The 24,142-nt window shown below is 44.1% G+C and overlaps 1 protein-coding gene across 1 annotated transcript in view; it reads left to right on the forward strand.

The window, feature by feature from the left end:
- Positions 1 to 5,990: 5,990 nt before the first annotated feature.
- The window catches only part of SLC25A36 (solute carrier family 25 member 36), a 62,968-nt gene continuing 44,816 nt past the window's right edge, over positions 5,991 to 24,142 (forward strand). The window contains 1 exon segment of the mRNA XM_077826040.1: positions 5,991 to 6,277. Coding sequence (XP_077682166.1) covers positions 5,991 to 6,277 — 287 coding nt within the window.

Here is a 24,142-nt window from a genome sequence, read left to right on the forward strand (position 1 = left end):
CAGATATAAGACTCAGCAGGAGGGTTAGCCAGGTTTAATAGTAAGTGTGGGGGGAACACACCTTACAAAGGTTGGCAGGTTAGTGAGGGGTATGGTAAACCAGAATGAACTGCCTCTGTTAGATTTTCTGGTCTCACGCTGACTTCATGTTTACTTTCAGGGAAGTTACTTTATTTCCCTATTTTATATAATTCACTCTGTTACTATGGTGAGGAGGGGCCTATAAATAAGTACTAGAAAGACACAGACTGCCTTCTCCTTTCCCTTTGCCTCCACCTTCAGTTCCATCATCCATGCATACATATGTTCACAAAGACTAGGCTACTGCTCTCCTCCCATACCCAGGATTTTCATTATACATAGGAGGATAGGAAGGGGCTAGCTATATGCAGATGACTCTTAAAGGACCCAGAAGTAAAAACCTGCTAGTTAGGTACTGGTAGGAGTGTCGGTGAGATGCAGCCTGCATCAAAAATAAGGACAGATTAGGACTGTGAGCCGGTTAAAGGGTTTTAGTAAGTGTTAGGGTCAAATAGTCCTAAATATTTTACCTCAATAGATCTTAAAATAAATTTACAAATAGAGCTGGCTGAAAAATAGTGTTTTATTCCCCACAGAAAATGTCAACATAATTTTTTTTTCATTTATATTTAATGTGGAAAATTTTAGCTTTTTGGAGAGATATCAAAAACAAAAATATTCAGTTGAAAACCCAAATAGTTCAATCCAAAATGGTGCTGCAGTGCTTCACCGGAGTTGTAGTTCTGGTGCCTTATGCTATCATTCTCCTCTGTGTGCTGTTCTCTCTGACTAGATCACATCTCCCAGGATGCATCACTCTCACCTTCGTTATGAGGGGTGGGAGTGCATCATAGGAATCCATTGTTGTGGGGGATCATGAGGGATGCAGTCCAGCCAGACAACCCTGCCCATTGAGGAGAATGGGAACCTAAGGCATGCAGCACCATTTTGAATCCAAATGTTCAGGTTTTGGATGAAAAATTTCTGTGCAACATAGACAGACACTTTATATGAAAAAATGTTTAGTCAAAGACCCAATTTTTCTGTCAAAGAGTTTCCATGGAAAAATTTTGAACACCCCTACTTACAATTCTTTCAAGAAACATTCACATCACTTAATAATTTTTAATTTGTCAGTGTCTCCCACATTCAGTACCACATGCAACTATCTGTTTCCAGTTTAGGAGTTCATCTAAGAAGAGCTTTCAGAGTAACAGCCATGTTAGTCTGTATTCGCAAAAAGAAAAGGAGTACTTGTGGCACCTTAGCGACTAACCAATTTATTTGAGCATAAGCTTTCATGAGCTACAGCTCACTTCATCTAAGAAGAGGCAGCATTGAGCAAAAAAGTCTTTGTCATGCCTTCCTAGTTTTTTAATCTTCTTTTGAATTCCTTGGGATATGTGCTCAATGGTCAATGTCACATGGCCCTTTGAAAACCATCTTCTGTTCCTCCTAACTAACTGTAGATGGAAAAACTTGAACTCATGTGACCTTGGAGAATAGATCCTTCGTGCAGCATTTAATAAAATCACTAATGAATGAAAACACTTTTCAAATAATCCCAAATAAATTTAACTGTTATTATTCTCAGCAAATGTAATTATCTTTTCTTGTTAGACACCTAATGCCAAACTCCACATGATCCCCTCCTGCCTCTAGACCTGCCAAGACTTACTCATCTGGAGAAGAAAAACTCTCTCAATGGGTTTAATTTTAAGGTACTTTTGAAAGTCTTGCCATTTTGTTATGAAAGATTTAGCTGTGTGTTTCAATAAGAAATTTCAAATCTCCCTCATTTTCACGCTGTCCCATCTTGAGAGACATTGTTCTATTTCCCCATATGCTGTATACAGTAAAAATATATTATATCGTGCTATATAATTTGTAAAAAAATTGTCCAAGTCATCTTTTGTCTCAACTCCTGCAACTTCTGTCTTTCTGCATCTTAAATGCTATTGTTTCAACCATCTTCATTTCCCACCCTTTCACTTTCCTCTTTGAATCAGTCCACTGGCTTACTCATGCCTTCCACATCAAACCCAAACTTCTCATCCTCATCATATGTTCTCCATGTAGTTTAATAGGAAAAGTGTATAACTATCAAATATGGGAAATTATGTATGTATAGCCTTGCATTTTAAACTGATGAATATGTGTAATTTGTGTATACCTTAATGTTGCTTTTTCAGAAGGATTTTGTATTGTGTTTAAATTTTGAGATTAGTCATAGGTGAGCAGTATTTACTTTGGCTCTACTATTGTGATAAATATGCATTTCAAAGTTGTACCATTGTCATAATTATATGCATTTCCTTTATAGCTGATATGGATAGAGTTTGCTTATTACAGTGGTTCCCAAACTTGTAAAGCCGCTTGTGCAGGGAAAGCCCCTGCCGGGCTGGGCCAGTTTGTTTATCTGCTGCGTCTGCAGGTTCAGCCGATCACGGCTCCCAGTGGCTGCGGTTCGCTGCTCCAGGCCATACCACTTCAGCTTGCAGTTCTTCACGGTCGAGTGAGACGTTATATCACATGCCAAATGTTATCATACAGTCATGTTATTATGCATGTCATAGGGTACTGTATAATAGTGATCTACTGTCTTCTATGCTATATGGTACCACGTGACAGTGATACATAATCTTATTATCAAAAGGATACCATATAATAGTGATGATACTATCTCACACAGCACAGATCGGGGTGGGCAAACTTTTTGGCCCAAGGGCCACATCTGGGAATAGAGATTGTATGGTGGGCCATGAATGCTCACGTAATTGGGTGTTGGGTTGTGGGAGGGGGTTAGGGCTCCAGATGGGGGTGCAGGCTCTTGGGTGGGGCCAGAAATGAGGAGTTCAGGGTGCAGGAGGGGGCTCTGGGCTGGGGCAGTGGGTTGGGGTGTGTGGGAAGGGTGGGGGCTCCAGCTGGGGGTGCGGGCTCTGGGGTGCAGCTGGGGATGAGGGGTTGGGGGTGCAGGAGGGTGCTCTGTGCTGGGACTGAGGGGTTCAGAGAATGGGAGAGGATCAGGGGTGCAGGTTCCAGGCAATGCTTACCTAAAGTAGCTCCTGGAAGCAGTGGCATGTCCCCCGTCTGGCTCTTACGCAGAGGTGCAGCCAGGCAACTCTGCATGCTGCCCCATCCACAGCCACTGCCCCTGCAGCTCCCATTGACTGCAATTCCCAGCCAATGGGACCTGTGGGGGTGGCACTTGGGGTGGGGGCAATGTGCAGAGCTCCCTGGCCGCCCCTATGCATAGGAGCCGGAGTGGGGGACATGCCTCTGCTTCTGGGAGCCGTGCAGAGCTACAGCACACATGGAGCAGGACAACCCCCGGATCCGCTCCCCAGCAAGAACTGGAGGGCCAGATTAAGACATCTGAAGGGCTGGATGCGGCCCCCCAGCTGTAGTTTGCCCACCCCTGGCATAGACAGAACTGTACAATAGTGATATGCCTTCTCCCATACTGTAGATAACATACTATAGGGACACATTATTTCCCATGATGAATGGTATGCTGACGTACTGTATTGCATGCTGTAAAATACCGCATGATAGCAATATGCTATCCCCTATGCCGTATGGCGTTCTAGGAGATCGTGTATGCTTTACAGGAGCATGCCATTGCATTAAGCTGTCCATTAGTTATACACTGTGTCCTCACATCCCTCTCTTCTCCACGCTCCCTCTCCGGACAGCCCAGCCTCCTCCCCACCACCCTTAGCTCTTTCATTGAAGAATTTGCGAGTCCCTCCTCAGGTGAAAGGCGCCTGCTGAGCTGGGCCTGGGCGGTGATGTCACATCCTCCCGTGGGCCAATGGCAGTGTCTGTTTATGTTGGGCCTAGTTTCATATTCATAAGCGAAGGCCTGTGGGGGCACTGGCTTTGCTGCGGGAGGTTGCCGCCGCCGCCGCCGGAGGATTCGGCAGCAGCTGTGATCCAGGCTGCTGTTCTCTCCGCGGGAGGAGGGCAGGAGTCGGCGCTTGGCGGCAGCTCTGACTCCGTGTCTGCTCATTCAGTGCCCAGAGGAGTGAACTGGCAGAGAGCAGAGCGGAAGCGCCCGTCACCTCCCTCCCTCCTTCCCGTTTGCCGCGGACGAGAATGAGAGAATGAGCCAGAGAGACACCCTGGTGCATCTGTTTGCTGGAGGGTAGGTGCAGCCGCTAATGATTACTTCGGCCTCACCTCGTGCCCCATTGGCGTGTGCATGTGCAGAGCCTTTGTAATGTGATTAGCCGGGGAGAGGTTTGGGGGAAATGGGGCCTGTCAAGGAATAGAAGGAGGTAGGGGGACAAGCAATTCGCTAGCGTTTCTCAGGGAGATCCCCTTTGTGGGAGATGTTTCCCCGTTCCTAAGTGTCGGCGAGGCCCGGACATGCAAAGCAGCACCTCTCCCCGCGACTCCTCATTGCTGCAGCCACCAGGGAAATGGCTTCCAGATCTGCAGCCTGGTGCAGCCGCTGGGGTGGGGTTGCTGGCGGGGCAAATCCTCCTTTGCTCTTTGGAGAAGGTACGTGGTTGGGTCTCTACAGCCCTCGCTGTGGAGGGCCGAGGTGATTGCAGGGCGTGGGTAGTGGCGGCAGGGACGCTTGCCTGGAGGGTGGATGGGAGGAGGCCACGCACTGCAGTGTCTGCAGGATCCCTGTAGGGACTAGGGAATGATCTGCTGGGGGGTGTCTCGACTAATTCTCTCCTGGGGGGGGGGGGGTGCGGGCAAAGGATCGAGATGCTTGGGCTGAGAGTGACGTGGTTGGCCTTTGGGGTGAGTGAGATGGCTGGCTGCCGTGCGCGACGCGGAGGGAGGGTTAGGATGAGGACCGTGAACATGCAGAGGGCAGCTTGGGGGGAGGGAATGGGGTTTCAGGGCACTGTAGGTGGAAACTGGCGAGCGGGGATGTCAGAGGGTGTCTTGGGGCGGCGGCGGGGTTTCAGGGGGAGGTATCTGCGCTGCATGGATGCAGGGGCTGTTTGCAGTGCGGAACGCTGCTGGCATGGTGCGAGGTAGCCCGGCACTTTCGGGCAATGTCTTGCAGAGGTAGCTAGACGGGCAAGCGGGTGTCTGGGCCGAGGCTGGTATTGCTTGCGCAGGTACCAGGGTTAAAGACTTTCTCTCACCTCGCTCTTTCCTGTAAGGCGGCTCAGCTCTTATTCTGCAAGCGAGCGGGTTCCTCTCTCCTTCCCCGCAAACCCCAGCCGCTGCCCGGAGTCCCCAGGCCCTAGCCGGCGGCCGTGCAGGTGGCCTGAGCCCGCTGCATTTTCTCTCCCCTCTCCACCACGGTGTGGCTGCCTCAGCTCCGGATCCTGCTCACTCCTAGCCCGCCCCGCCCCTCCCAGTCTCTGCCGCTCTCTCCGGGCCCAGGGGGACCAGACGCCGAGCCGGGACAGCATCAGCGCCCACCCCCGCAGAGCCAGGCTCGGTCCCTCCATTAGTTCCGCTCCCGTTCGTTCCGGGGAGGGGCTGTCACAAAACGGAGACCACCTGGGTCTCTGAGACCTTCAAACGGAGACCGCAGCGTCTCCTGCCCCTCCACGAAGGGAAACCCGCTTTTCTTATCACTCCCAGGGGAGGAAACTCTTCTGCCCTTCCCTGAAAGAGGACCCACCTTTCCCTGCTGGCTGCTCGCCTCTTGCTGCATCCGCAGGGAGCATTAGGGGTGGTGGGGAGGCTGCAAAGGTAGGATCAACCCCCCCCCACACACACACACACCTCCCCCCGCCTCTGCTAGATAACAGCCTCCCTCCCGGAAATCCCTCTCCCACCGATGCTAAGAAATCTCCCCCAGGGGACACCCGACGGCAACCCCTTTTCCACCTCCCCCTGGCCGGGATCCACCCTTTCCTTTCCCTCCCCTCTTCTGAATGTGGAGGAGGCTGAGTTAACTCGTCTGTCTGCACCGCTTCTCTCCAGCCGCCTCTCCCCTCCCAGTGCTGCGGCGCTGGTCATGTGAACGGGGCCGTTGGAGCTGGGCGGCGATGTCACGTCCTGCCGCCCGGGCCAGCGGCGGTGTCTGTTCATGTTGGGCCCAGCTGCGTGTTCAGAAGTCCAGGCCCCTGGTTTGCTGTGGCTGCAGCCGCGGGAGGACGCAGCAACCCCGGCTGCCGTCATCTGTGGCCGGGGGCAGCAGGGGTGGGTTCGCTCTGGACAGCTCTGCGCTCAGCAGCAGTGAGGGACCTGGCAGCCCATCACCTCCTGTCCGCAGGGACCAAGCATGAGAGAGGATGAGCCAGAGACGCAGCCTGGTGCATCTCTTTGCTGGAGGGTAGGTGAAGCCACTAGTTTCTCTCTCTAGCCCCCACTCCTTATACTGCCACATGGTATGGGGGCCTGGCAGGTGAGAGAGGCTCTGATGGTGGGGGTGAATCTCTCTGTTTTTATAAAAAGAAAAGGAGTACTTGTGGCACCTTAGAGACTAACCTCAAATAAATTGGTTAGTCTCTAAGGTGCCACAAGTACTCCTTTTCTTTTTGCGAATACAGACTAACACGGCTGTTACTCTGAAATCTGTTTTTATATGGCCTCTTAGTGGAAATTGGAGGTGTACCTTGGGGGCATAGATGGCAGTGGGGTATTTTATAGTTTGTTTAATGGTATGTTTCCCAGGAGAGGAATGTGTCATGCACACATCTCCCTCCACCCTAAAGGCAGAAGAGATTGAAGAAGTGCTGCAGGCAGAAGCATGTATCTAGCTGGTAGCAGGGCCCATTGGCTGGGATGGTTTTTGAGCAGTTTACTGCACCATTGTATATTCTTGCATAGCGAATGAACTCATTGTCACTCTTGTTCTGCTGGAGGAGTTGGGTGCCAGGGGTCTGTCTTAATCTTCTCAGGATCTGTAATGTGAGGAAACTCTTTAGATGGCCTGTCCATTGTAGGGTTGCTTGCAGGGCCTTCAGACAGTTCTGAGGGTGGGAAGAGGGACCTAGCGTCTGGGTGGAGCAGGAGGAGAGGAGAAGGTTCATCTAGCCAAATCTTATAGGAAAGAAGGGCGACTTAACTGATCTGTGTATGCATGTGTGTAAGTATGGGGGGGGGGGTGTGTGTGTGTGTGTGTGTGTGTACAGATGCGAAGGTCAGGGAGGAAATGGGAACGGATTCAGGGTTAGTCATTTGGGCTTGGTGTTCTGGTGCAGCTGGGAGAGTTCTGTGAGGAATTATGAGGGTGGTCTATCTAGTTGCCCTAGTTCTTGATGGATGGGAGTATGGCCTGGTGGGAGGGCAGGTCTCTCTGATAGATTGTAGATTCAGGCTGAATCAAACTATAGGATTTGGGTGTGAGTAGACACTCTAGGATCTTAATAAGAAAAGGAGTACTTGTGGCACCTTAGAGACTAACCAATTTATTTGAGCATAAGCTCAAATAAAATGCTCAAATAAATTGGTTAGTCTCTAAGGTGCCACAAGTCCTCCTTTTCTTTTTGCGAATACAGACTAACACGGCTGTTACTCTGAAACCTAGGATCTTAATGAGCAGAATGTGTCTGATCCCCAGCACTTTCCTTGTAACAGTGCCTGGGCAGGTACAATTACTTCCAGTTTCTGCCTTCCAGACGTACAAGTGGAAGGAGAGGAGAAGTAATGCAGCAGCAGGGCCCAGGACAGCACCTCCTGGGTTTCAGCTCCTTGTAAAGCTTCAGAAAAGCCGGAGAGAGAGAGAGTCCCTGCTGCCTCTAACATTCTGAACCCTCATCTCAGCATCGTGACTTGACAGCTCTACAAAAGGAAGGCCAAGGGAGTGAGAGAAGTTTGCTTGAGAGTAAACACAAGGTTAAGGTCTGTAAACTGAATCAAGGCCAGATGCAGATTATTAATCTCTGCAGCTAATGAATTTCCCTGCCTTTGAGAAGAAGTCTGGTCTATTAACTTTGTGATCTGGCTACCAGGCCCTTCAAATGAGTCAAAAGTTATGTTGTGCAGAAGGTGCTGAGACACCTTATATTAACTTTTCATTGGGTGCTAGCCACAGATTTGCTTCTAATCCTGGCTCAGCATAGCCAAAAGTATGTATTCATTCATTTAGCAGTGTGAAATTTATTTAGGGTAACTGAACAACCCCTCTGTCACTTTAGTTTATAGCCTGAAGAGTGATCTTTTCTTGAATGATTCCTTTTATTTTAGATTTTGCTGAAGAATATAGAAGAGCACTTTAAAATATTGCTTTCTATCAGGACTGTTACCATATCTAATGCTCTACTCAAATCGTGTGTGGTGGGAACAATATGGGAAGGTAGGAAAACAGGATTTTATTCATCTTACTGGGGTTAATGTAATGCTTATGAAATGTTCCAGATATGGGACCAAAACAGAAAACTCCCAACATCACTAGCTTTAGGAGTGAGGGGGCAGTTCAGTCTTCATTTCCATTTAATTCTTGGCCTCTGTATTGAGACTACCCCTGAAGAAGTCAGTTGTAGTGACTTAATGATGCATACACATCTTCTTAGAACTGAATTGTGATCACTAGCTCATTTCATAACTGGCACCAAACAAATATCTGATTGTAACAGCTCTTGGCCGCTACCAGCTTGGTCTGGATTTTAAATTAAAGAACTAGAGTTGAAAGGATCCACATTCTATTTCTGATTGCCTTCCTCTCTCCACCCCCCAGCCCCATGTACGTGCCCCATATTCACATAGCTCCCTTTATAGCAGGCTTGATTGATTTTGTAGCATACTGAACTTTGAAAATTTATGCAACAACTACAACCTGTTTAGTGTTTTTAAAAATTAAAGCCATTTTACTTTGGCAGTTTCATTTTATGAAAAATAAGCATGTAAAGATGACTGTAAATATTATCAGTGTTTTATGACATCCAACCTAAAATAGAAATAATATTCAGTTATCTAAAAATAATAAACAATTAGGGTACCTCTTCTTACATGGGCTTACGTCCATTGAAATACCCTGTGTATATTGAAGCAACACAAACCTTTTCCTAGTAAACATTCAAGTTTTACTACATATTTCTGCTGGAGTAATTTGACCGCCAGTACATTTCTGCTCCCTCAATAGCTTTATGAAAGTGTCACTACCATTATGTGAAATCTTTATTACTAGTGTCACAGCAAAATTTGCCTTTTAGACTACTATAGATTTCAAAGATGGGAATCTTTCAAAAATATATCAAAATATGGTAGAAGTCACTTTTGGAGCTAGAAAGTCAATAGTGCAGGGAAACATCAAATAAGTATTGGCTTATTTTGATGTGTAGAAGAAAGATGAGTAGGAGATTCAAAGGTGTTATTAAAACAAGAACTTCGTATTTTGTTCACTTTGTAACAGAGAACTTAGTAAATTTTTCTGCTATTGGAACATCTAGTCTTAAAAAGGAAAAGCAATTTTAATAACTTTCAAGGAAATATTGTATTAAATAGCAAATGAATGAATCCTTGCTTTACTATCTGTATACTGAAATACCAGTATTCAGACTTTTTTATTGCAAAATAACAATTACACAGTAGAACCATAATTGGTAGATTCCAAGGCCAGAAGGGACCATTGGGATCATTTTGTCTGATCCAAAATAGAACTTCCCCAAAATAATTCCTACAGCAGAGCTTTTACAAAAACTTCCAATCTTGATTTAAAAATTGCCAGTGATGGAGAATCCACCATGTTCCTTTGTAAGTTGTTCCAAAGATTTTGTTACTCTGTGTTAAAAATATATGCCTTATTTCCAGTCTGAATCTGTCTAGATTCAACTTCCAGCCATTGGATCATGTTATACCTTTTTCTGTTAGACTGAAAAGTCTATTTTGAATATTTGTTTACCATGTAGGTACTTATAGACTATAATCAAGTCGCTCCTTAACCTTCTCTTTGCTAAGATAAATAGATTGAGCTCCTTGAGTCTGTCATTATAAAGCATGTTTTCTAATCCTTTAATCTTTCTCATGGCTCTTCTCTGAATCGTCTCCAATTTATCAACATCTTTCTTGAATTGTGGGCACCAGAATTTGATACGGAATTCGAGCAGTGGTCATACCAGGGCCAAATATAGAAGTAAAATAACCTCTCTACTCCTACTGAAGATTCCCCTGTTTATACATCTAAGGATTACATTAGCTGTTTTGGCCACAGTGTTGCACTGGGAACTCGTGTTCAGCAGATTATCCATCATGACCCCCAAATCTTTTTCAGAGTCCCTGTTTCCCAGGATAGAGTTCCCCATGATGTCAGTATGGCCTACAGCCTTTGTTTCTAGATGTATACATTGACATTTAGCCCTACTAAAACATATATTTTTTGCTTTTGCCTGGTTTAGCACACTTAATCAGAAGCTTTTTAATATTGTACATCAGAAGCACCAAAAGTTGATAAAAAGGATTTGTACTTTTAGATATACTGTCAAGCCTGGGTAGGTGTTACAGTATGCTTGTGCAATCACTGATACTGCTCACTTACAACACAGCCAAAGTACTATGTAAATACTATATTATTATATTAGTACTATATTCTAGACATGCATCAGGATCCACAGCCACAAACCCATGTGCCTATGCAGAGTCCCGCTAACTTCGAGCACCTTGCACTGGGGATTAGAAATCTGATGTAGGATCAGTGCCTTATGTTAGATTTCCAGTCACCTGAAGACTTGCTTGGTTGCACTTCTTAGAACTCTTTTTTTTTTTTTTTTAAGAACTATAAAATTAACCAGGTTTTAGCAATGGCCCTTTGTCTTCTGGTTGAGTCCATGAATTTGTATTCCCAGGTAATCTGGTGATGGGTACTAGATCGGGCATATTAACCCAGGCCAGGAAGGGGAAGTACAGAATATTTAACATTTTAAGATTGGAGAATCATGTTAATGGACTTCTGTATTGAGTAGCATCTAGATTAAGATTTTAGTCCAATCCAACCATGTACATTAAATACGTATGTTGATTGATTATAGGACCTTCTGTGAAAAGGTTCGTAGCAGGAATCATTTTAAAAAATCTGTACAGAAAAGAATGATGTACCTTAGTAATTGATTTTGGAATTCATGGGGGGCGGGGGCATCTTAGTACCTGACTTTGGAATTTATGGTGGGGGAGAAAGGGGTGCTAGAAATTGGAGAGTTACAAATGAAAATTAGTTTAGTAACCAGCATCCATGTTGGAGTGACTTGCTTTCTGTCCCAGAAATGCCCAGGGCCTTGGGGTTGCACAGAGTGAGTTCATCCTTAAAACCGTAGGAACTCAGGCTGTGTGTTCTCAGGGACCAGTCAAGGATAAGGCATTACAGTACTGCATAGGAGGTGGGAAACTTCTTTGAATGAGTGGTGTGGCTGAGCTGTGAAGTTCCTTAACTTTCTCTTGGTTTTTTTTGGTTCCCTGCAGCAAGTTGACCTTTCTCCTGAATAGGTAAACGTGCTGCATTGGTAGTCTCCAGGGCATTCTGCAATCTATACATCTAACCAGAAATCTTTGGAATCCTAAAAATAACTGAAGCTGTTTGTTTGCCTGTAGTTTTTAGTGAATCTCTGTAAAATACTGAAACAGAGTTAAGTCTTTTTAATTCATACGATGAAGGTATACTGTACAGATTAACAGTGTTAGTGTCTAAAAGGAAGGATTCATGCACTGATAGTTCCCTGTGTTCAGTTTAAGATGTTAACTTATTGCTAATTTGGGGGGTGGGGGGAGTTGTTTTTTGTTTTTTATTTTGTACCGGGCCTGTATGATTAGACTATTGGGAGGTCATTCATAACAATAAGGCAAAAAGTACTGCCAGCTTTATTTCAGTTGTCCTAACCACTGGACCAAACCCACTTTCCCAAACTTAAGACTCTTGGCGCAAATTAGTATACTTTGATATATTTCAGATTTAGTCCTGATCCTCTTCCTTTCCTAGGCTACCCCAATGCCCTCCTCCCTGCAACTTCCCCTTCCTCTTTTGCCCAAATAATCCTCTCAGAAAAACCCAATGTATGTTTAAAATTGAGACACTGTAATTTGCTCCATGAATTGGGTGTTACTACTTTGAACTTCTGTGCATTAAAAATAGCTGATGATATTTTGAGAATTGTGGCATATCTAGAATGTTTTGTTAGAAAGCTGATGTTATTTAAAGGGTCACTGTCAACATAACGATGAAGTTATAAACAAATTTATTTACTTCTGTTAGTAACAGAAACTCCAATTTATGTGTTACTATTTATGCTTTGTTTTTGTTTTATTTTCATGTTTTTGCAGTTCTCTCAACTTGGATAATGAAAATCAGTTCAGTGTCACTGCCAGATTCTTTGTGTTTGTTTGAAAGCTATCAGAATTTAAAAAAAAAATTAATTGGGATTTTATTTTTAAGCGGTGGAAATATTCCCTTTTGTTTTAGGCTTTTATAAGAAGGTGTTGGCTTTTTGTCATGTGCTTTTAAAAAAAAAAATTAAGTTTTGAGCTTTTAAAATAAACCAGTAAGACCTGAACAGCTGAATAATGAGCCTTTCTGCTGGCTAATATTGTTAGATCCTTTGCTATATTTTATGGATCAAGTGCATTCCCTGGATGCTTTGTTGTGCTTAACTAGGGTTGCCAGGGTGTTCATTTTTCGACTAGAACGCCTGGTCGAAAAGGGACCCTGGCGGCTCCAGTCAGCAGTGCTGACTGGGCCGTTAAAAGTCTGGTCAGCAGGGCTAAGGCAGGCTCCCTCCCTGCCATGGCTCCGTGCAGGTCCCAGAAGCAGAGGCATGTCCCCTCTCCAGCTCCGACATGTAGGTGGAGCCAGGGGGCTCAGCATGCTGCCCCAGCCCCAAGTGCTGGCTCCGCAGCCCCCACCAGCCGGGAATCGCAGCCAGTGGGAGCTGTGGGGATGTGGCAGCGCCTAGAGCCACCTGCCCACACCTCTGCATAGGAGCCAGAGAGGGGACATGCTGCTGCTGCTTTTGAGAGCTGCTTGAGGTAAGCGCCGCCCAGAGCCTGTACCCCTGACCCCCTCCCAATCCCCTGCCCAAGCCCTGATTCCCCTCCCACACTCCGAACCCATTGGTCCCAGCCTGGAGCACCCTCCTATACCCCAAATCCCTCAGCCCCACCCCAGAGTCTGCACCACCTCACTCCCCCCTGCACCCCAGCCTGGAGCCCCCTCCTGCACCACAAATCCTTCATCCCTGGCCCCAGCCAGAGCCATCACCCACTCCTGAACCCCAGCCCCTGAGCCAGCCCAGTGAAAATGAGTGAGTGAGGGAGGGTGGGGAGAGCGAGTGACAGAGGGAGGGTGGGATGGAGGGAGCCGGGGGGGCGACGGGACCCTCATAAAAGGGGCAGGGCCACAGGGGCGGGGCAAGCGTGTTTGGTTTTGTGCAAGTAGAAAGTTGGCAACCCTATTCTGAACTAGTAGCTCCCATCGACTTCAGAAATCTTTTTTTTTTTGTCTGAAAATTGTTTACCTATTGCTGTCACACCCAAGTCCCTACTCCTGAGAACACTTCCATGCACCTGCTAGCTTTAAACATGTGACTAATCCCATTCACATTAACTCCTAATGTATTTACAGTAACTCCTCACTTAAAGTTGTCCCGGTTAACGTTGTTTCATTGTTATGTTGCTGATCAATTAGGGAACATGCTCCTTTCAAGTTGTGCAATGCTCCCTTATGTCATTTGGCAGCCGTCTGCTTTATCCACTGCTTGCAGGAAGAGCAGCCCATTGCAGCTAGCTGGTGGGGGCTCGGAACCAGGGTGGACCGGCAGCCCCCCCATCAGCTCCCTGCTCCCCTAAGTTCCCCGTGCAGCAGCCTCCTAGCAGGCTATCAGTTGCCGGCAGTTCAGCTGTCCCTCCCCCCACTGCCATGTGCTGCTCCTGCCCTCTGCCTTGCAGCTGCTCTCCAGAGCCTCCTGCTCGCTGTATGGAGGGTGAGGGGGGGCAAGAGGGGGGGCTAATGTCAGGGTGTCCCCCTCCTCCCTGCTCCTGCACCCCGCTTGCCCCATCTCCATAGTGCAGGGGGGACACATGACAGGGCTCAGGACGGAGGGAGCTTCCTGCCATCTCAGCTTGCTGATTAACTTAACAAGGCAGTGTACTTAGAGTGGGGTCAGTGTACTTAAAGGAGCAGTGCGCATCTCTCTCTCTCACACCCAGGGAGTGTGTCTTTGTCTCTGTCTGCCATGCTGTCTCCCCTCCCTCCATTCGTTCTGCCTTGTAGAGTGTGAAGCTACATTAACGAGTTAACCCTTGCAGGCTTAGCCAATTGCTAGTTAATCATTTAGCAGTAAGGCATCCCCTGGGAAATATCCCACCCTCTGACTTCACCACCTCAACCAAGCTTCACACTCATTATGGACTGTCCTGCCTGGCCCCTGAGCTCCGGCTGGGGAGGCTAGCCCCTGGCCCCTCCCCCGCTGTTCCTTCTCCCCGCAGCCTCCGCGTGCCACCAGTGCTCTGACCCGCCGCTCCTGCTGGGCAGCACAGGCACTGTGGCTGGTTCTGGCCAGGTGGTGGGGCTGCGAGCTCCCGCTGCTCTGAGCGGCATGATTGGGGGGCGGGGGGGGGGTGTTTGGATAAGGGGCAGGGAGTTCCGGGGGGGGCAGTCAGGGGGTGGGGAACAGGGGGTTGGATAGGCGTGGGAGTCCAAGGGGGTCGGTCAGGGGTGTGGATAGGGGTCAGGGGAAGGCAACGGTGGGGGGGCGGTGGGTGGATGGCGGTGGGGTCCCGGGGGGGTGGTTAGGGTCGGGGGGGGGGTCTCAGGAGGGGGCGGTCAGGAGACAAGGAGCTGGGGGGGGGGGGTTGGATGGGTGAGGGGTTCTGAGGGGGGCAGTCAGGGAGCGGGAAGTGGGAGGGGGCGGGGGCCAGGCCATTTGGGGAGGCACAGCCTTCCCTACCTGGCCCTCCATAAGAGTTTCACAATGCCGATTTGGCCCTTGGGCCAAAAAGTTTGCCCACCCCTGCCTTTATTGAGACTGTCACTGTGTTAACTGTGCTGGTGTTTGTGGTGCTAATGATATTTAAAAACACGAACAAAGCCAGACTCATTTTTGTTACTGAAGTAAGTGGATAGCCCTTTGAATGCACACAGGAATCAGATCTGTTGTCATGGATGTGCCATTTTTACATACTCCTTTTTTTATAGTAGAGCCATGGTTTAGAAAAGACAGATACATCTCCTGTGTTGAAACTTAGCAGAAACAGGCTGAAAAAATGGCCTACAAGTTTCAGTGTGTGGACAGAGGAGCTTCTCTTGGTCTCAGGAGTCTGCCTGTACCCCATAATTCGCAGGTTTATGGCCATAATTTGTATATTAGGAGGAATAGTGATAGTCTTTCTTCATTTTTTCTTATTTATTTTAAATATCTTCCTACCAGTTTTTGTCTTGTGCATCAGTGGATTTACAGCAAGGTGCCAATTGTGCAGTCTTTAAATCATCAGGGCTCTCTGTGGGCACAGGAGTCCACTTGTGCAGATCAAATTGTGGCTCAGAACCCAAGATATAACACAAAATTACGAATCAGAGGCAAAGTTATAGGCTATAAGAGGAACATGCCACAAAATATTTGCTAAAGCTGATAAGGCTTTTGATAAATATACGTTTGAAAATACAGTACCTGCCAGATGTAGGCCTTAATCTTGTGAATTGCTGTGTGCGAGCCCTGGGTTCAGCCTGTGCAAAGCAGCTTTTCGATATTGGGGTGTATGCGTTAAACTCTCCAATTAGAAACCATTGGTTTTGATTTGCATTGTGACATGACCTAGTACCTGACCCCTTCAAAAAGTTACTCACAAGCAGCTTTACTCACCTGAGTTAGTCACTGGGACTACTGACGGGAGTAAAATTACAAGCATAAGTATTTGCAGGATCAGGCCTTGAAATAATTAACAAAATACTGACTGTTCTATGACAGAGAAGTAAGTGTATCTCTTCTTTTTCATATTGGCTCTCTAAATCATGATTTACAATGATTTGTGTTAAGCCACAAACTAAAAAAAGCCTCCATCCCCATCCCCTCAAAAAGAAGTTAAGTCTATGGGGAGGGTTATGGGAGGAGAATGATGAAGTTCTTTGGTGATAGCAGTTTGGTTATAGCAGTAAGACTCAGACCTTAGTGGTTCTGGAGCTAAATTAGCAATCAACAATACCCAAAAAAGCCACAGTGGTGTGAATTCATTGTTTCTTTTAGTATTTTTATATATAAAAATCAGGATACTTTTACTATGTTGTTAACCAATTGTAATTGATTAAATACTAGTGATATTATTCTCTCAGTGAAATGGCTGAGCAGGTATTACTATTAGGGACAAAATGAGATCAAACTAGCTAGAGACATATAGGGTAACGGGAAAACATTCTACAAATATATTAGAAGCACGAGGAAGACCAAGGATAGGATGGACCTGTTGGTGGTGGGGGGAAGCACGGGGGGTGTTTGGAGGAAACAATAACAGAAAATGTGGAAATGGCAGAGGTGCTTCATGACTTCTGTTTCAGTTTTCACCGAGAAGGTTGGTGGTGATTGGATGTCTAACACAGTGAATATCAGTGAAAATGAGGTAGGATCAGAAGAGGCTAAAATAGGGAAAGAAGTTAAAAATTACTTAGACATATGAAATGTCTTCAAATCACCAGGGCCTGATGAAATACATCCTAGAATACTCAGGGAACTGACTAAGGAGATATCTGAGCCATTAGCAATTATCCTTGAAAAGTCATGGAAGACAGGAGAGATTCTAGAGGATTGGAAGATGACACTATATATTTGCCCATCTATAAAAAGGGAAATAAGGACAACCCAGGAAGTTACAGACTAGTCAGCTTAACTTCTGTGCCCGGAAAGATAATGGAGCAAATAATTAAGCAATCAATTTGCAAACGTCTAGAAGATAAGGTGATAAGTAACAGTCAGTATGGATTTGTCAAGATTAAATCGAGTCAAACCAACCTGATGGCTTTCTTTAACAGGGTAGCAAGTCTTGTGAATGGGGGGAAGTGGTAGACATGGTATATCTTAACTTTAGTGAAGCTTTTGGTACTGTCTTGCACGACCTTCTCATAAACTAGGGAAATGCAACCTAGATCGAGATACTCTAAGGTGGGTGCAAAACTGGTTAGAAAATGGTTCCCAGAAAGTAGTTATCAGTGGTTTCACAGTCATGCTGGGAGGACACAATGAGTGGGGTCCTGCAGGGATGAGTTGTGGGTCCAGTTCAATATCTTCATCAGTGATTTAGATAATGGCATAGAGAGTACACTTATAAAGTTTGTGGATGATACCACGCTGGGAGCGGTTGCAAGTGCTTTGGAGGATAGGATTAAAATTCAAAATGATCTGGACAAACTGGAGAAATGATCTGCAGTAAATAGGATGAAATTCAATAAATACAAAGTACTTCATTTAAGAAGGAACAATCAGTTGCACAAGTACAAAATGGGGGTCATAGTGGACCACAAGCTAAATATGGGTCAACAGTGTTACACTGTTGCAAAAGAAGCAAACATCCTTCTGGGATGTATTAGCAGGAGTGTTGTAAGCAAGACCAGAGAAGTAATTCTTCTGCTGTACTCTGCACTGATTAGGCCTCAACTGGAGTATTGTGTCCAGTTCTGGGTGCCACGTTTCAGGAAGGATGTGGACAAATTGAAGAGAGTCCAGAGAAGAGCAACAAAAGTGATTAAAGGTCTAGAAAACATGACCTATGAGGGAAGATGGAAAAAAATTGGGTTTGTTTAGTCTGGAAAAGAGAAGACTGGGGATGGGGGAGGCATGATAACAGTTTTCAAGTACATAAAAGGTTGTTACAAGGAAGAGGGAGAAAGATTGTTTTTTCTTAAACTCTAAGAATAGGACAAAAAGCAATGGGCTTAAATTGCAGCAAGGGAGGTTTAGGTTGGACATGAGGAAAATCTTCCTGTCAGGGTGGTTAAGCACTGGAATAAATTGCCTACACGGAGGTTGTGGAATCTCCATCATTGGAGGTTTCTAAGAGCAGGTTAGACAAACACCTGTCAGGAATGTCTAGATAATCATAGAATATGGGGGTTGGAAGGGCCCTCAGGAGGTCATCTAGTCCAACCCCCTGTTCAAAGTAGGACCAATCCCCAATTTTTGCCCCAGATCCCTAAATGGCCCCCTCAAGCATTGAACTCACAACCCTGGGTTTAGCAGGCTAATGCTCAAACCACTGAGCTATCCCTCCCCCCCATACTCAATTCTGCCTTGAGTGCAGGGGCCTGGACTAAACAACCTCTCAAGGTTCCTTCCAGTCCTATGATTCTGTCAACTACAGTTGGTTAATAACGTAATAAAAGTATCCTGATCTGTTAATATCTTAGCTTATTAATTAAATCACATAGTGTTTTAATATCATGTGCTGCAAAGAGCTACAGGAGACACCTTAAAGGGCTGCTTGTGAGCCTCAGTCTGAGTAACACGGCTATAGAATCTCTCTTTAGTAAACTATAGTAGTTTGGCCATCTATTAATAGTATGCCCGAACTATGAACACAAAGAAGTGGGTGTTTCTTTCTATGTATTTTTGGTGTCCGTCTTAATAAATAAATTATGTGTGCAATAAATATTGAAGACTAATATTGGGAATTTACTTCTATACAGTGGTAACACGTGTTTCCTATTAAAATGCACTTTGGTCTTATTCATGCCACTGTCAGAGTAACTGACCTATTTGTAAATAACCTGTACAGACATACAAGGAACTTTATGTTTAGCGCATGTCTGATATTTCAGTTCTTTACCCACAGATTCTGTCTGTTGAATCATAGTGAAGGGGCATGGACAGATTTATTTTTGTCAGTACTAACAATTCACATTAAAATTAAATTTTAATTTTGTATCTTTTTTACAATGCATTTATTTTCAGGATCAAGGCTTCACTTAGTGTTTCAGTGCCAGTTTGGTAAGCCTTGTGACTACAGTTAATAACTGCACTGTATTCAGTTCCTCAACGTTTGGAAGTTTTCCTTCCATCCAGACAAGTAAACAGCTGATGCATTATTACAAAATCGCTATTGAACCTTCCCCTCCCTACACCATTCTCTAATCTGGCAGGTCAAGTGCAAAAATCTAGAGAAGTTGATTGTCTGTGTGGTGGTGGTGTGTTTTTGTTTTGTTTAAAAATGCTAAAATAAATATTTTTACAATATTTTTTTACTTTTACTTTTCCCTGGAAATGAAAATGGTTTAATCTCTTCCCATCACCAAAGCTAAATGAAATACAAAAAGTAAACAAGCTAAATGATAGGGGGTGGGAGGGAAGATGTAAGGGCCATTAACTACGCAAGGGCCATTGTCTTAATGTAACTTTTTACCTTACAGTATCCTTTTTGGACAACCAGCTGTACATAGGAGTACAAATCCTGTGCCAAGGAAAAACCAGTGGTGTTCATAAAATCACTGCTTTGATGACAGAGCAAAAAGTAGAGAAAGAGTATCGAAAGCATAAAGGGCTACTTTAGTGGTTGGCTTTCCACTGTCAATTGTACCTACCTGTTAGTTCATATTCTTTCTGCTTATAGTTACATTTTTAATAAGGCTGTAGTATGTGTCATTAAACAGTGTCTGTTACAGTCTCCAGGAATTTAGTGACCAGTCGTTGACTGCAGGCATATTACTCCTGGGGGGACTCTGTGTCAAAAAATTAAATAATTCTGCATATTCTATTTGTCAAAATAATGCAGTATAATAATACCAGTTTCAATTGTTTTGGTAATTTTATTTAAACTACAATACAGAAAAAAGTCACAATAACTATTCAGGTTTCAGAGTAACAGCCGTGTTAGTCTGTATTCGCAAAAAGAAAAGGAGTACTTGTGGCACCTTAGAGACTAACCAATTTATTTGAGCATGAGCTTTCGTGAGCTACAGCACACTGAGCTGTAGCTCACGAAAGCTCATGCTCAAATAAATTGGTTAGTCTCTAAGGTGCCACAAGTACTCCTTTTCTTTTTGTGAATAACTATTCAGTATTTCCTAAACACATGAAAGTTAAGTTACAAACACTTGGTAACTAATACCTTGTATTCCAATTATAATCCTGGATTTTAATTTAAATTACATTATGGAACACCAAACAGCGCAAAAAAAATAAATAGAATGTCATTTTAAATTGCTCAGACTTTCACACATGAAAGACCTACAGTTTTGCTAATAATTGACCTTGACCTGGCTGGGTTCTTTGGGAAGTGCTTGGTTTTGATTGTCCTGACATTTTGACTGCTTGGTAAATGTTTTATTTGCCCTCAGAGTCTCTCCCCCCCGCCCCTTTCTTCTTCTTGCAATATGTAAGTAAAATAAATCCTGAGCTGTAATCTAACTCCATTGTGCCACTTTGGCACAGGAGAAAAGTGAGAAAGCTCATAGATCTTCCTTGCTGATTCCCTTACTGTCATTTATAAGGATTTACATCACTCTGGCAATGTAGGGGCCTTAAAACTCTTACAGGTTTTATGCTCCTGCGGGAATTGACTGAGAATGGGAACAGTTAACTGACAATAGGAACATTTAACAATGTTACTAAGCAGGCAGGCTGCTACATTTCTGCCTGGGGGAAAGAGCTTTCCTGGTGCATAATAAAAAACAAAACAAAACGCCCCTACCCCTCCACGTCCCAGGTGAGCTGCAATAGCAAGCGAGAGGGAGTTTCTCTCTTGCTTGTTGGCAGGTGCGCATGCCCAGCCCACCCCCTGACGATGATCAGCCCATGCCTGGGCTGCCAGGGAAGAGGTGCGTGTCCCCTTGCAGATTTCTTTTGCACTTTTCTTTGCGGGGGGCACAGAAATATGCAGGCCATATGAATTCTGCACTCCTGTAGGGGCACAGAATTCTGTCAGGAGTAACGTATGCATAAAAGTGAGCTTCTTATCTCCATGTACCTGTCTTCTTAGCTACTGTAAGCAGGTGGTTAAATGAAATATTATAATCCTAACAGATGGGCTGTACTGGTACTTTTTTTCTTAATATAGTGAAACATGGTTCACACTGGTTCAGGTGTTGCTGAAGAGAAATGGAAATGCTGCAAGAATCAAGCCCAAAGAGAGTTCATTGTGAACTCTACAAAATTATCCCATGCAGAGTAAGTGGAGAAGGGGTGGAAATAAGGACACCAAATGTCAAGCTCTAATGAAAGAAATGGGTCTGATTTTTTTTTTTTTTAAATGTCTTTTTACTTGAAAGCAAGGGCTGAAACTCCATCTCCAAGGGCCTTGTTGGATGTCAGTGTCACAGCCTGCAGAGCTCGTATGGTATCAAATAGCATGCTACTAACAAGGGTCACTTTCAGGTGGCTTCAAATCAGCTCCAACACCAGCCAAAGAATGAGGAGGTGATTTTAGCCTTAACTTTCCGTGTTACATTTAAAAACTGTTAAAGGGATTTGTACCTTAAGATGAGAGATGGTGGTGGGAATGAATCTTTTCTGTCAGTGTGTAGTGAGACCTCTTTAACATGCTACCCCAAGGCCATTAGCTTATTTTATCAGTGCAGCTGACACATCTCCATACTAAGAGTGTTAGTGTTTGCACAAAGAAAATTGTACACAGTTGCTGTTTATTTGTAGCTGTCATAAGACCTACAGCTCTCCCCTTGTTATGTACTTCCACGTACACAACCATCCGAACACATGTTGGAGCTGTGCAGGAGAACTCTTAATGTGATAACGAAATAGAAGCTTTCACTTTAAAGATCTTCCTATTAAACAGGACTAAAGAGAGAGAGAGAGGATAGTCTTGTGACTAAAGCACAGTCTGTGAGTCAGGAAATCACGGCTGTGTTTCTAGCTGTGTCATGTACTTCTGGTATGATCTTGGCTAGTCATCTAATAGCTCCATGCCTCAGTTTCCCTGTCTATAAAAGTTAATATTTGCATCTCTTCTAATGGTGCTGAGACTTAAAGGTTGTGTAGTTCTTTGACTGATAAAGAATAGCATGCCCTGTATCAGCAATAATTCATATGCAGAGTGTATATAAATCTACACTGCAGACTATGGCATAGGTTATATGAGTTTATTATGTCAAGCATTCACCATATATGCTATCATTTTAGAAATGAGGCACTCTACAATTCTTTATCCTACATCCATGTAACTGTGAGAGGAGAAAATATTTATATCTGTCTCATTAATAAGTAAAATCCAAAAAGCCTCTTTTAAAATAATTCACTGTAATAGTTCTTGCTGTTTCCCTTTCCTATACCCACTTCTAAATTTCTAAAAACATTCACTTACTCTGCATTTAAATGATCTGCCTGCACAATTCTACTTAATCTAAAAAGGGGCACTTTTACTGTATATTAATAAAAGGAAAAAAAGCATCTCAAACCACAATACCTAAATATTGAAATAGCTATATTTGTTTTTTACCCTTATTTTGAAAATAACTTAATAGATTAGTGGTTCTCAACCTTTCCAGACTACTGTACCCCTTTCAGGAGGCTGATTTGTCTAGTGTACCCTCAAGTTTTGCCTCACTTAAAAACTCAGGCTTTGGCTTCATCCCCGTGCAGCAGGGCTTGGGCTTGGCCCTGGTGACCTCATTAAAACGAGCTTGCCCACAGTTTGGGAACCACTGATCTAATATATAGAACAGTATTAAAAAATCATTGTGCGAAATTTTAGTTTGTACTGAGTTTGCTAGTGCTTTTTATGTAGCTTGTTCTAAAACCAGGCAAATAGCTAGATGAGTTGATGTACCCCCTGGAAGACCTCTGTGTACCCCTGGGGATACATGTACCTCAGGTTGAGAACCACCGGCATAGATGATTTAAATAGGGGTGAAGAGATTTCCTAGACGGGTCCTTTGAATGCCAAGTTTCATTCCATTTAATTTCTTTTCCCCTTCAGCAAATAATTTTTAAAAAATGGAATCAACATAGTCTAAACTTATCTGAAGAAATATATGTACTAGTTCCTAATTTAAATTACTGAAACCTTCACAGATTAATGACTTAAACTTGGTAAAAGTTCAAGGTAACAATAAAGAATGCTTTGTAGTTTTGCATTTTCTAAAGCCTGCAACTTTAACTTTTTGGGAAAAATCTTTTTAAAAAAACCTTACTTCAAATGTGTACTGCAAGGTATTTTTGAAAACCTTGTTAAAAATAACTGCACAAATTTTAAAAGGTAAGACTGGATGTTTTACAGCTAGCCTTTGGGGGTGAGGATGGGCACGGGGATGGGCACAGATTTTCAAATTTTCCACTTTTCCAGATTTGTGATTGATTAAGCAGTGGAAGGACAAATAATTTCTCCAATCTTATAAAACTGTGAAAGTTTTACATAGTTAACAAAAAGATTGGGCAAAAATAGTATTAAGTAGGTGGCATCCAATCATTAAAATCACTATAGCAGCCTTACAAAGTCCTAGGGATAGAGAGTAATGCTTAATACTGTTTGGAGGAAAGGCTACCAAACTTTCAGATGTCATCACATAACATCCCTGTGTGAACTACCTACATGTAAACAACTTCTGTAGTTCACACAGGGATGTTACGTGATGACAAATGGGACAGGGGTCCTCCATATGATTGTGGATGAGAGGGGAAGGGATTCAGAAGACAGTCTCCCAATGTGATCCACAAAAGGAAAGTCTGACAATGCCTGGTGCACAGCCCTGGTGCATGCTCTAAATGTGTGAAATAACCACCAGTAAAACCAGGCTGGAATAAAGTTTGTGTGGGAGAGATCAAGATGGCTTCTGATTAGTGTGAGATATATTAATATTTGGTATCTTAAGAACCAACCAGTGTGAAATCAAATGCTGTATTACCAGCTTAGTTTTCTACTGGTGAATAGCATTCATAGGTAGCTTTTGTGGTTGATAAGGTAATGGTTCTGTGTTTGAACCTGGGCTACTATTTAGCAAAGCAAATCCCAGACCTTGGACCTGCAAAACATTTGTTCCCTGAAAGTATAGCCCTGTTCTTTACTCATTTGGATCTTAATATTCTGCCCCTCTTCTCCTGCATCCAAGAAAATGATATGTTTCTTTTCCTTACAAATTGGAAGTACTCAGCAAGCAAAACATTTATGGGATAGAAAGCATAAGTACTCCTTCTTTTGTCCTGGCAATGTGAATCTGAAGCCAGTGTTAGAAATAAATTTATTACTATGACTGTAATGAACGTTGTATCTTTAGTGTTCTAATGCTTCGCCCTAGCTGATGTCATGTACATACCATGAATGGAAAAACAATGCAGGCATTTATTGT

The sequence above is a fragment of the Eretmochelys imbricata genome, chromosome 9 (genome assembly GCF_965152235.1).
Source record: "Eretmochelys imbricata isolate rEreImb1 chromosome 9, rEreImb1.hap1, whole genome shotgun sequence".
NCBI lineage: Eukaryota > Metazoa > Chordata > Testudines > Cheloniidae > Eretmochelys > Eretmochelys imbricata.